This window comes from Lissotriton vulgaris, chromosome 3_1 (assembly GCF_964263255.1).
Source record: "Lissotriton vulgaris chromosome 3_1, aLisVul1.2, whole genome shotgun sequence".
In the NCBI taxonomy this organism is placed as follows: Eukaryota; Metazoa; Chordata; class Amphibia; order Caudata; family Salamandridae; genus Lissotriton; species Lissotriton vulgaris.
The window spans coordinates 717,950,327-717,963,309 of NC_141689.1; the positions used below are offsets into that span (position 1 = coordinate 717,950,327).

General features: G+C 42.9%; 1 protein-coding gene across 2 annotated transcripts in view; it reads right to left on the reverse strand.

Moving 5' to 3' along the window:
- Positions 1-1,652: 1,652 nt before the first annotated feature.
- The window catches only part of MCC (MCC regulator of Wnt signaling pathway), a 1,280,822-nt gene continuing 1,269,491 nt past the window's right edge, over positions 1,653-12,983 (reverse strand). For both annotated transcript variants that reach the window (XM_086961033.1, XM_086961034.1), the window contains one exon: positions 1,653-2,653. In XM_086961033.1, coding sequence (XP_086817159.1) covers positions 2,473-2,653 — 181 coding nt within the window. In that variant the 3' untranslated portion in view covers positions 1,653-2,472. The remainder of the gene's footprint in view (positions 2,654-12,983) is intronic.

Genomic DNA, 12,983 nt, shown 5'->3' on the forward strand with positions numbered 1-12,983 from the left:
GCAATTCAAAATCATTTGCAATGGTGCTACCAGTTCAGAGGCGCTATTGTTAAACTGCAACCTAGAACAGGAGTTCAAGGCATCCAACCACCTTCCCAGAATTCAACATTTGATCCTAGATAGTAGCTTATGAGAAAATCAACCAAAAGGTAACCTGAGGAAAAGGCAATACATGAATGCTCACCTCTACCCTATGACCAGCCACCAGTACGAGCCATTTTAATCACCAAAGAGTATAACGTGAAATGGAGGAACAAAACTGAAGGCTTAAGGAAGGCTCGGTGACACATCCTCAGGGACTAGCTAAGACTACAATTTGAAAAATGATTGTCACAAAGTGTGGGTGTTGTGAACAATGTAAACGTTTCATAAATGATTCTCCAATGTTCCACGCATCTGGAGAGCGAGGGCCGGCGGTCGTTCTTTTGGCCACCTGGCCCCTAAACTCTGGAACTCTCTACTCTTTTCGATGAGAGTAATGTCAATTCATCTGGCATTTCGCAAAACCTTAAAAACTTGGCTCTTTCCCTGCAAGTAATGTACCGTCCGCCAGTTCTACTCGGCTCTGGTTCGTGGGTGTCTGATAGCGCTGGGACGCCTCGTCGCTGTGGCAGCTATGCGCTTTATAAATCCGAATATAAAATAAAATATAAAATAAATTTAACATGGTGCTCCCCAGGGTCAGCCAGTGCATCCACGTCACATGAGAAGAATGGCTTGACATTGTTGATGGTCCCCAGCTAGAGACAGGTCATTGAAGATGGCTCTGATCTGCTTGAGATCACAACCATCAAGGTCCTTCTCCAGCTCCAGGGTGTGTTGGTGGTTTGGCAAGGAAATATAATAAACATAACTGCATGGAGGCGGTCTATTAAGTAAATGTCTAATTACGAGTGAAAAAGAAGCAATGCAAATGGCATGCATTGCAAGAAGGAACGGCTATCAAAGTTGCATGCCTTGATTTCTGGCGGGCTTTCTTTGTTACCACTGTCAATTTTGTCTCCCTGTATCCATTTTCCAACTGCGATAGTGATGCCACGAGTGATGCAGCTAGTACAAATTGTGCCTCAAGATGGCACTTTTGCATTTTCTGAATAAATCGGTCCACATTTTATACCAGTTTGGTCTGACAGACTTCTGCAGAGGTGCAGTTCCAAAATCAAAGCCAGTACACACATGCTTGATAGTTTTGAAAAAAACATACAGTGTAGTATCTGCATGTGCGTAAGCTGAATTGCAAGTATGGAGGCAGCCACACGTTAATTTCAAACAATACCCATGATAGGCAGGGTAAATGACGGCATGCAAATCAAGCATTGTACATACATGATGCACTAGCGAGGCAATGTTTTAATGGCAGTATATTAAGGAATACTGGGAAAAATATTTTTCATAGTTAGCTATAGAAACATTTAGGGCAATGAAAATTAAAAATAAAGAAAACAACGGTTTAATTAATCCAGTCTACTCCTCATCAGGTTCATTATCTTCCATAAAATTCATGAATGTGTATTGCATTGCAACAATGGTAATGGATTTTCAGACATTAGAAAAGTAACAAATGTATAAAATAGGCTAAACCTACATTTTTTATTATAGCCCTCATTACAAAAACATTCCTATTCACAGTGTACTCAATTAAGACGTGACTATTTGCTCTTCCGTATTTGTTTATTTTATTTTTGATTTTTTTTTACAGAAAAGGTACATTTTTTCTTATAAATAGTTACCCTTTGGCCAATAATAAAATAGAAATCGAGATGTTTCGGGTCATCTCAACCTCACTTGTAAAGTGACATTAGACTAGTTTTGTGACACTCCTATACACAACCTTGAAAGCAGAGCAGGAAAAGGCTTGCGTGCCAGGCTGCCCTTGACCAACTAATGTATAAAAAAACCCTACAGTGTTTTGAGTAAAATGAACTCAAGGTGCATCCATGTGCTGTGGAGAGAAAAACCTTGTGGTCATTTTTCACCACATCCTGGCACTGGCTGGAACGCAGTGCTGTATAGGCAGTCGATGGTGGACAGTTGTGTCAGCCCAGTCTTTTAAGCCTTGAGGAAAGACATGATCACAGTGCGCAGTCCTTATTTACTTCCTTTTGTGATTCCAAAGGTTAAGTGAATACAATTCTTGTAGTTCGCAGGAGTTCGCCTACACTGGCATGACTGCCACTGACATGTAATATGTCGGCATACTTGAATGTATCTATCTTGTAATCCATACTCTCAGTTTGCCATGTAGTTCTCATATCTTGACACGGAAAGTAATACCAATGCTCCATGAAGGCATGTAATCTGGCAACATTCATCCACATGGCGTGGTACCGCCTTCTCCTGGATAGGACCGCCTTGAAGTCAAACTGTCTAAATTCCCATTTTCAAAATGCAGGGACAGTTTCAGGAAGGTTACTTTTACAAATCCCTTCCACAGAACAGCCTTGTTGCATATGGAACAGCAGCCCCTGTCCTTTAAAGTGAAGTTTCATTTGTGTGAGGCCTGGAGTTTTCTTCCTCCAGTAAAGCTATCCTTTGCTTCAGCATCCTTACTTGCGTCTCGTGTCGCTCAACCATGGCCATCATCTGAGACTCAAGTTTCTTCAGTTTGTTTTGATGTTTCTTCTTTGCTTTCTCGTAAGCAGCAACAAGGTTACTGTGTAAAAAGGAAAAAGAAAAAGGATCGGGATGAAACAACTGGAAAATACACCAAGAAGCAAAAGTAGGTGATTAGTGAACGAGCACATGTTCTGCCACAGTTGCACTCTTATATTCAGCATGTTATATAAAGACACTCTTTAAGAGTAGAAAAATGGAGCAGAATTGGCAATGAACAAATATACCCCTCGCTCTCAAACATAATCGCCTTTACAAAAGGGCACAATTGTAGTAATAGTCATTAGTGAGATGGGGGTTGAACTCTGTTGAACTTGATGAATAAACACTTTGCCCAAATCAATACAGTGTTTCGAATCCAACATAAGGAAATAAGCTCATATTTTATCGGAAGGTGTCTGAGACCTCGGCTTCCAGTCCCTCTTACACGATTATAGGTTGAAAATAGTGGACGAAAGCACTGGTTATTGTGAATTTTGAAAATACACAACATGGTTAATTTCCGATGTTGTGAGTACCTTCAAAAGCAGATGTGGGATTGTCGCAAATAATGCAAGACTGAAGTCCTGCCTACAGCCGTCTGGAGAAGTCTGAACCTGTCCTCAGGCGATAATTGCTAGCCGGGACCAGGACAAAATCAAACTGAACATCAAAACAGGCAGATTCCTCTGGATGGCTGCAGCGAAACTGGGTACTGTCAATACCATCTGTGCCGCAAAACCGACCCCTAACATTCGAATAGTTCAAGGCACAGTCCCAACAGAGCGCCTGAGGCACTCCAGGGCTACTGTACTGCTTCGATCTCTGTTTGATATATTCTGTGTAGCCGCTATTTAATTCCGGATCGATTTTGCTGCTCGCACTAGCACTTTACGTATTTGTTTGGAGTCTTTAAATGACTGCTGCTGAATGTTGGAGACAACACCTGAAGCAACCTGGAGATAATTAGCCACATCTCTATATAATGAACTCTTGTGGATTGTCAGGAGGCAAAAGCTGCAATGACATTGGCATAGTCCCTCACTGCCCCCGCACTTTACATTTTCCTTTTCTTTGTTAAAAATGAATGTCATACTATCCTAAGATGATTTCTGCTTGACACACCACTGGGAGTCCCTCAATTAACCCTGGGACAATTGCCCTGTTCTAGTCCTTTCCACTCTTGTTTGCATCTTCGCGGGCAAATTCTGTATGGTCTCTGCACACTGCAATTTGCGGAACACCCAGAGATAACGCGTGAAGCAACCGTGGGACATCCCTTTGTTACCCTTTGCACTTCTTTTTGGCGCCAAAAACGAACGTTATACTATTTTTTTGTCATTCTCCTCGTGTGCTTCTTGCACTAGCAATCTTGATTGCAGCAGCTAAATGTTCTTTTGGGGGCACTTCGAGACAGCATCTGAAGGAAGCCATTACAAGTCCTTCTTTACTGTCACTCTACACCGAAGCCTCAAGCCAGGAGATACCATCAGAAGCAACTTTGGGACATCCCCTCGCTGACGTTTGCACCTTTTACTTCTCTTTCCGGTGCTAAAGTTATAAAATTCTACATTGACTAAAATGTCGTTGAGCATTTTACACCTCTCTTTTACCACCACCGGCTTTTTATAACGGGTGTACTTGTTTTAATTGTTGCTTTTATCGTACACCAATGAGATGTTTGTGAAGGCTTTAATTAACTGTACAATAGCATTGTCATTGCCAAGTCCTAACAGTAAAACAAATAACAAGAACTAGGCTCCTAATGAAATCTTTCAGTTAGCCTGCTGTAACTACTAACATGTTGTATCACCGTAGAACTCTTACATAGGAGATAGTGTGACAAGACTCTAAGAAACGCATACCTCAGCTATGTATTTTTTAAATTCTTTTTACTATGTTTGTAATTTGTCTTTATTGGAATTGTCTGTCCATGCTGATGCCTAGAATTTTGGCTCCATATCAGAGATCTTTTCCCAGGATAATAGACATTAAATATGAATACTGGATGGAACAGGCTTTCGCTATGCCAACAGGCCTGGCTTTAAAAAATGTTATTTGGTAGTCTGAAGCATTACATGTAAATTTCATGGGAATACATTTGTATTTGTGTGGTAGCTAACAACTGCAGAATAATACTGGTGTAGGTTAAAAGGTAAAGTGACAATTTCACTGTCTAGCCAGACCTAAAAATTCATGTATGTTAATGACTGCCCTTCTCCCATCTGCTCTGCTGCCAGAGAAAAACAACATAAATTATATGGTTATTTAAGACACTTTATTAGCATTACAATGTCATGTGTGCCCCTGAATGTTTAAACTCAGGCAGCTGGATAAATAAATACATAAATCACAGTTGTGTAGAGGGCAAGCACTTTTGTGTGGAAGCACACCACCTCTGCCCAACCAAAATAGGCACTCTTGACTCCCAACACGTGGGCGGAGCAAAAACCCCTCACTAGTAATGCCCACATAATTGTCTGGCACAACTGCGCTGTCAAGCCAGACCATAAAAAGTTAAATTTTGGCCAAACAGAACAGATGCCTTTCTTAAGTCCCCATTATTTTTTGCGCTGAGTCAGCAGTGCTCTAAACCCCCCACCCCCTGTTGTTCAAGAATTGAGAAACATGAAAGATATTGATACTAAAATACAAACATCCCAAGGAAGGCAAGGCAATTGTGATGCCCTGGATACAAACAACACACAGCAAAGGAAAAAGGTAGGTGAATTAATCGGACCGTCTACAGATTTCCCAACAACTGAATGAATTACCACTGTGAATTAATAAATGAAAGAAAACTTTGCAAAGTGCACAATCAATTAAGGACTTCCTGTTGCGAGGACTACAAGCACATGGAGGGAACCTACAGCAACCTAACCACCAATATTACCACTGAAAAAACAGCAAAATGTTATGTTATGTTAGAATGTTTATAAAGCACAACAGCTGCCTCAGCAAAGAGGCGTCCCGGCGCTGCACAGCAATGAGGTGACCAAGAACGAGGGGGCTCAGGAGGACCTAAGGAGAGGGAAAGAGGAAGGTTTTTATGGCTTTCCTGAATTCAAGATAATTATTAAGCCCCCAAATGTGGGCCGGTCGCAAGTTCCAAAGGATGGCTGCTCTGTTCCGAAAGGAACGGCCTCCGGCACGAACCCTCCTGACTTGGGGGACCACCACCAGGTGTTGTCCCATGGAGCGAAGCTGGCGGGAGGGGACATAGGGTAGAAACAAGTCAGTCAAGATGTTCGGTTATGCAAGTTTCAGGACTTTAAAGGCTATATAGAGGGCCTTAAACTCAATTCGCCTCAAGACAGCGAATGGCGCTAGTCACTGAGCAGGCTTTGCGCAGACCGAGGAGAGATCTTGCGGCCGCATTCTGGACTCTCTGTAGCCTCTGTTTTTCTGACTTGTTTGTACCCAGATACGGTGAGCTGGCATAGTCAAGTCTTGACATAATCAGGGCCTGGATGATCTGCCTTGTAGGGGCATCAAAAAAGCCCAGGATGAAATACCTAGCAAGAGAGACGTGTTGTGTCAAAAAGCCAACAATTATTGTTCAAGCAACTTCATGAAACAAGAAAAACATAGAAAAATACAATCTGGGTACTGTAATTTATTAACAATACCTTGAGGTGGGTAGTATGAACCATGGGAGTGTATAAGGAAAATCATGATGCTCAATAACCCTCCTGTTGACATTGATATATATATATTTTTTAACATATAATGTGCAATTGTCATCGTTTCTTGAGCTTCACAAACAGCTACCCGTCTTCAACCTCATGTTTGAGAGTTGCATGGGTATTGCCAATTTTGCTATGCTTTTCAGAGTATGTCTTGAATGATTTGATAAATATTCTAAGCATTGTAATGTATATCAGGTTCTGTATGCTTTTGTCTCCACAACATTTAATGCTTCACAACCACTCAAGGTTTTCAATGATTATGCAACCTCATGTTCGAGAGTTGCGCGGATTGTTTTAAAAGTGTTACGATCCCCTGATCATATTTGTGTATGACCATTGCAACTTGGACAAATCCTTGGCACGCCTTTGGCTTCTGTCATTATATGCTCGGAGCCCATGTGCGTTGTACACGCACACCACACAATCATTTATTGTAAATAATTTTCTTTTCCTTTTAAGTAAAATGATTATATGAATGTTCTACCCGACTTTTAGTTGGTTGTCTAGTGACGATTACGGGACTTCACGGAGTAACTCTTTTCTTTCCATTACCGGGCGGCGCTCTAATTTCTGACTCCGCCCACCGAAACTCCGCGTAGCGGTGTTTGCAGAGTTACTGTCCACGGACGCCGTAGAAGCAAAGTGGTACGTGGCCAATAGAACGGTGATTTTATTACTTAACTTTGGGATTCCACTTTCCTTGCTCCTAACCGCTCACCCTCGCTCTCCCTTAGACTTACCCCTGCATCGGGTCTGACGTGGTGACAGCACGATCTACGCTGGTATTCAAGTTATCGGCTCCTGACAGACCATTGGGCTCTTTCGGCTCCGACACAATAACGTTTGGAATTATTTGCCCTCGCACCCACTTAACCACAGGTATGTCAAGTACTCGTACATGCCTTGTTCATTGTACCCCGTCGCTTTTGCTGAGACCCTCAATCCAATCACTTTGGCTTTGAGACAGTTGTTCCGTTTGTAACATTGGGTCCAATTGTATAATTCTTCTGTGGATCATTTAAATTTACCGATACCTCTCCCTACTTAGTGGACTTTGCCCACCAGTCCAAATATTCTTAGGGACTTCTTTGACCTTTACCTACCTCAGACAGAATATCATTATTCGGCTTATTTAAAAGCCATACAAAGAGGAGAAAAAGATAAAAACTTTTCATACAAGGTTTTTTCTTAAAAACTGTAAATACAGACAGACAATTTAAAAAGTATTTACAGACAATTAAAAGTATTACATTAAAAAATGAGTATAAATAGTAAAACATTTGCTTTAAGGCGAATCTAGGCAGGCAGCTTTCACCCTTGAAGCGGCTACCAGAAAGTTAGCTTTACAAAAAGTGATGTAGGGATTGGGTAGTAATTGTAAAAAGAGCAGGGCCGGTCTCACTTGAGTGAAGCCTGCCTCTTTAAGAATGGGCAACAAGTATTTTTTTCTTGGCTCTAGATACAGTCCGCAAAACATGACAAAATGCATTGTATCTTGTACAGAGAACTGGTCGCAGCTACAAGGCAAGGCTAATTCCGGCTTCTGCCAACTTTTAAAAGAACCTAAATAAAAATGTAACAAATTAAGTCTGAACTTAGTTAAGAGGAACCTATGGAAGGGAATTGTCAAAAAACCAAGATAAGGTACTAGTGAAAATGAGTTAACAAGAAGGCAATGTTCCCTCACTGACGGTTTTGTCAGTTCACATTCTTCACGGCACGCTTCCCTCCTTCCCATGAAGGACTTTTTACAAAATCGATATCATGTACCTTGATGTTCTCGGGGGAGGAAAAAAGCTCCGGATGTCCCAGGTCTGAGAATGCCCTAGCCAGATAGGCCAGCCAGGGGATTTTATTAGATTTGTCCAGGGACAGAACATCAGACATGATCTTATGGTTTAATGGGAGTTCTTCATTCATCCACGTTTTTAATCAAAAGATCAGAGGGGCCGTGCTCAGCATGTCAGACAAAAAGTTTAGGCCCACTTCTTTGTGAATGGAGTAGGTTGGGGTCGACTGTGGTACAGAAAGCAGGGTTCTAATGAATCTATTCTCTGCTCTCTGGACTGGTTCCAAGTTTACATAACCCCACAATGCGGAACCATATAGTGCAATGGCCACAGGTTTACTCTTATAGATTTTTAACAGAGCTTCCATAGGCCTAGCCCCTAGCCTACCAGCAAAACCCAAGAGTGCTGATGATGATCTAATGACAGCCAACGTCTTGGCTCTTACCTGCGGGCCCCAGGTCCCTTTCTGATCAAACAGTACGCCTAAATAGGGAAATGTAGATACCCTTGAAACCGTGTCCCCCCTACATGTGAATGTTTTGCTTCTCTTCTTACTACACTCACGGCCACCCACCATTGTATGTGACTTGGTTACGTTTACCTTAAGATCCAATCGCTCCATAAACGAACCAAAGGCATTCAAGAGGCGCTGGAGGCCGACACCCGTGCGAACGATCAGTACGGCGTCATCCGCATATAGGAGCGCCAGGATTTTAACGGCTCCTGCATGCGGGACGTCGGCTTCCTGCTCCCCTAGGTGCGCGCCCAAGCCGTTGATATAGATGGTGAAGAGTAAGGGGGCTAATATGCAGCCTTGCCGTACCCCCTTTAATGATTTAAAGAGGGGGGTACACCTACCCTCATTCGTTACACGTACGGCTGCAAAGAGCTCTTGGTGCAGAGTGGCCATAAAGGTAACCAATGCCTCGTCAATACCCATCTCCAACAAAATGGCCCACAACTTTGTCCTATTGACCAGATCAAAAGCCGAGGAGAGATCCATGAAAGCTAGGAACACGGACCCCTCCTTGGCCACAGTATATTTGGAGATGAGCAAGTGTAAGTTGGCGCACTGTTCAATGGTCCTTTTTCTTTCCCTAAAACCATATTGGATCTCAGACAACCCACCACAGCTCTCAACATTTTCCCTTAACCTAGATAAAAGGACTCTACCCTAAGATTTTTACAGATGAATCCAGGAGGGATATAGGCCTATAACAGCCGGGATCATTCCGCTGGCCTTTTTTAAAAATAGGGACGATGGTAGAGGTGTCCCATGAGGCAGGTGCTGGGTTGCCATTGACTGCATTCAACACGTTTGCCAAAACCTCTGCCCACAATTTTGGTGAATACATGAAAAAGTCAGCGGGGACTCCATCGGGACCGGGTGCCTTATGCTTTGTGGTAGCCAAGATAGCTTTTTCCACTTCTTGATGGTTGAAAAAGATGGGGCGGGCGGCTAAGGTTACCGACGGAACACTTTTAATTACTTCGTCAGTATCCCCGTTTACATTTTTAAAATGAGACAACCCTTTTTCGTTAGGGATAAAACAGTCCATGGATTCATTATTATCATCTGAGAAAAAGGGCTGTTTAATAATCTCCCAAAATGTCCTACTATCCTTCAGGACTGCTACCGAAAGAAGGTTACCCACGCTTCATGTTTAATGGTTTCCTTTCGTTTTTTTACGGCTAGCTTGTACGTTTTCCTTAGTCTGGTGATCTCATCTTTTTCCCTGGGGGTATTTTTAAGGGCTGCCAGCAGTAATCTATGGGCTTTAGAACATGCTGAGTCAAACCAGCGCTTATTTCCTGGGGTTCCTTTTTTTGGCTTAACTAAGAGATCCTGTGACACCTGCCCACATATTGCCTCAAATGCCTCTACAATATCTTTGCCCTGGGCACGAGGATTTTTACAAATCTCAACCAGGTCCTTAATCTTTTGGAAATTTTCTGCATAGAATTCTCCCGGGACCACCATTGCCCATTTCACACGCCTGCCTTGATCAGAAGTCCTCAGGGGGTGAGCGGGCCTTGCTAACATTGGGGGTAACCCCATGTGGACTCCCCAAGCCACTTCAAGTACTACCGGATTATGATCGCTAAAATGTGTTTGTACCGTACGATAGGCAATAACCCGGTTTAAAATACCTTGGGTTACAAAGATATAATCTATTATTGTACCTTGGAGGACACCAGTAAAAGTTGGCAATCTAGGGCCACCATCTGGTTCGTGCAAATCGAAGTTGGCAAGAAAATCTTCTAACTCCTCTCCCTCTGTAGTATGTTCGAAGTGGGGTCCCTCTGATCCTTCGTCCCCATCATCACTACTTCTCCTACAGACTAGGTTACATGGGTGAATGTTAAAATCGCCTAATAAAATATACTCTAAATCATACTTGGTATTCTGGCTGGCTAATTTTAAAATACTATCTAGGTTAGCAATGTTACATCCTCTATGGTCGCTGTTCCCAGAATTATAAAAGTTTATATATATAGTCCTGCTAGTATTATTAGTCACTCTTTCTACCATTAAGATGTTATGGGAATCAGTGCTGATCTGCCTACAACTTCCCTTCAGATCTATGGAAAACAGAATTACAAGGCCTCCCTTGGCCCTCCCCATACGACTGGGGACAGCTGCTTTAGTAAAACTGGTAAACCCATCCCACCAAAGATTGGCGGATGTGTCCCAGGTTTCCTGGAGGGCAATAATATGGTGGCCTAAAACAAAGCTTGACCATGCCTTATCCTGTCATTTTGCATTTAGCCCTGCTATGTTCCAGCTTATCATCTTGCAAGAATCTGTGGGTGTCTTAGGCTCTGAGTACCGCGCCAATGCACCTTCAGCTGCTCGTGGCAGTTGGGTCCCTTCATTGGATCCCACTTTCGAAAGGCTCTGCAGGTTATCACTGGCAAGGCTCTGATTCGCACAGTGCTCAAGCAAGTTTAAATTTAAAGTGGGGAGATGTTCATGTTTTGATGTGACTTGGTCTTCTTGCCCTATCTTGGAGATGAACTCACTGGGATCTGAGCCATTAATAAGTTGAGTGCTCTGATCTAGTTGCTGATCTAAGGCATCTTTTACCAAATTAGTATCCTCCATATGTCAATCGCAGTCATTTAAATTGGATAAGACTCCAAACCTATTTCCCGTTCCAAATCCCCAGTCAAAAGGGGTGGCCGCCTGACCCCATCCGCTTGCTGTCGTGTTCCACATGGGTCGTGGGGTATTTGGGCGCATCGAGAGCTGTTCATTTCCCGTCTGGGCTATAAACCCATTTCCCTGACCTCTGTGATCATATCCCGGGGTGCTTGGTCCCCACCTGTTTATAATGGGCCAATTTAACCTAGGTGTTCTGGCAGTTAGCCCAGTTGGATAATTACATTGCCCTGTCCCAAGACTAATCATAGGATGGAAACGGTCGTTGTTATATCTGGGTCGAGTATCCCCTCCCCAGTTAGTGACTCTTGTATTCCTTCTAGGTCTAGGGATGTTAGAGGAGGTCGCGATCTGATTCTCACTATAAAAGAATTTCAGAGTAAGGGGGATTATGGAACCACTTCTTCGTTGAGGTGGGAAGATGTTGGCCAGGACATTTGGGAGTACCTCTGTGTTAGCAAAGTTTAATACTACGCAGTCCCCCTTAAACTTCTTTGGCTTGTTCCCAATCCATGATTCCCTCCTTGTCATTACAATTTCCCCTGCTAACTGGTCAGTCCCCTGATATGCCATTTGCATATTATTAGTGAGCCAATGTAAAGCTTTATCTTTTAGTCCTTGAGTAGATTCTATTTGGCCATGTGATAAAGTAGGGACGTTGGCCAATACCAGAACTACTGGTGAAGCTTCCATGATGAATTGTGATGAATCATCCCCTAGATGCAGTGGTGCTGGCACAACAGGTGGTAAAGTGGGGGACTCTCTTACTGCTTCCTGGCTAGGCGCAGGTGGTGGTAGCTGCCCTGGCAGAATAGACTGTAGTTGGCCTTCCGTAGGGCCTATGTCCGCGCCAGTCTCCTCCTCAGCTATAGCTACTGGTTTAATGACATGAGTAACTAGATTCCCCAATTCGTCAGCCAACTTACTTTGCGACCCACCCATCTTTTTCACCTCGGCAGTTAATTTGTCTATCTTCCCAATCAATGGCTTAATGATGGTCCTGATTTTCCTGTCTATCATATCTGAGATCCTATTGAATAGGTCGTCGTCAATGATATGTCTTAACTCATCGTCATCATCACACTCCACATTTTTCCCTTTGCGCCTAGGCGGTGTAGTGAGCTTTTTTCTTCCTGACTGTTTCCCCCCACGTTTAGACTGAGATTTTCTACGGTTCTCACAGGCCGTATTACGGGCAACGGGGATGAGGGAACTTCCACTACAATATTTTGCTGTTGATCAGGGTCAGACACTGCATTTGTTGACAAGTCAACTAGCAGATCTGAGTTTTCATCATCATTGCCGATGTCTTGAGAATTAAGGTTGGGTATATATGTTGTGGGGTCTTGTGATGGTGTATCAGACATTGGTGCATTAGGGGAAGGGCTCGTTGGAGGCAAAATTGGTGATTGGCTCAGACCTAGGGATTGCCTTCTTTCATTATTTATTTTTTTGACCACTTGTACTAAGAAAGAATCTAAGGTGTTAAGTGACTCTGTGGCTACAGGTGCCAATTTTCTAGGCATGTTTACAGCAGAATAAAGATGCTATCAGAAGTCAAAAACAACACTCAAATAATTGACTATAGGAGGAATACACAATACTAACAATACTAATACTAACAAAACGGGGGGAAACACTATCATACAACGATAGGGAGATTTCTGCTCCAATCAGTTCAAAGACCAAATACAAACGGCAGCTAGGATCCAACTCAGTATGAGATAACCTCTTCAAAGCGACCAGCAC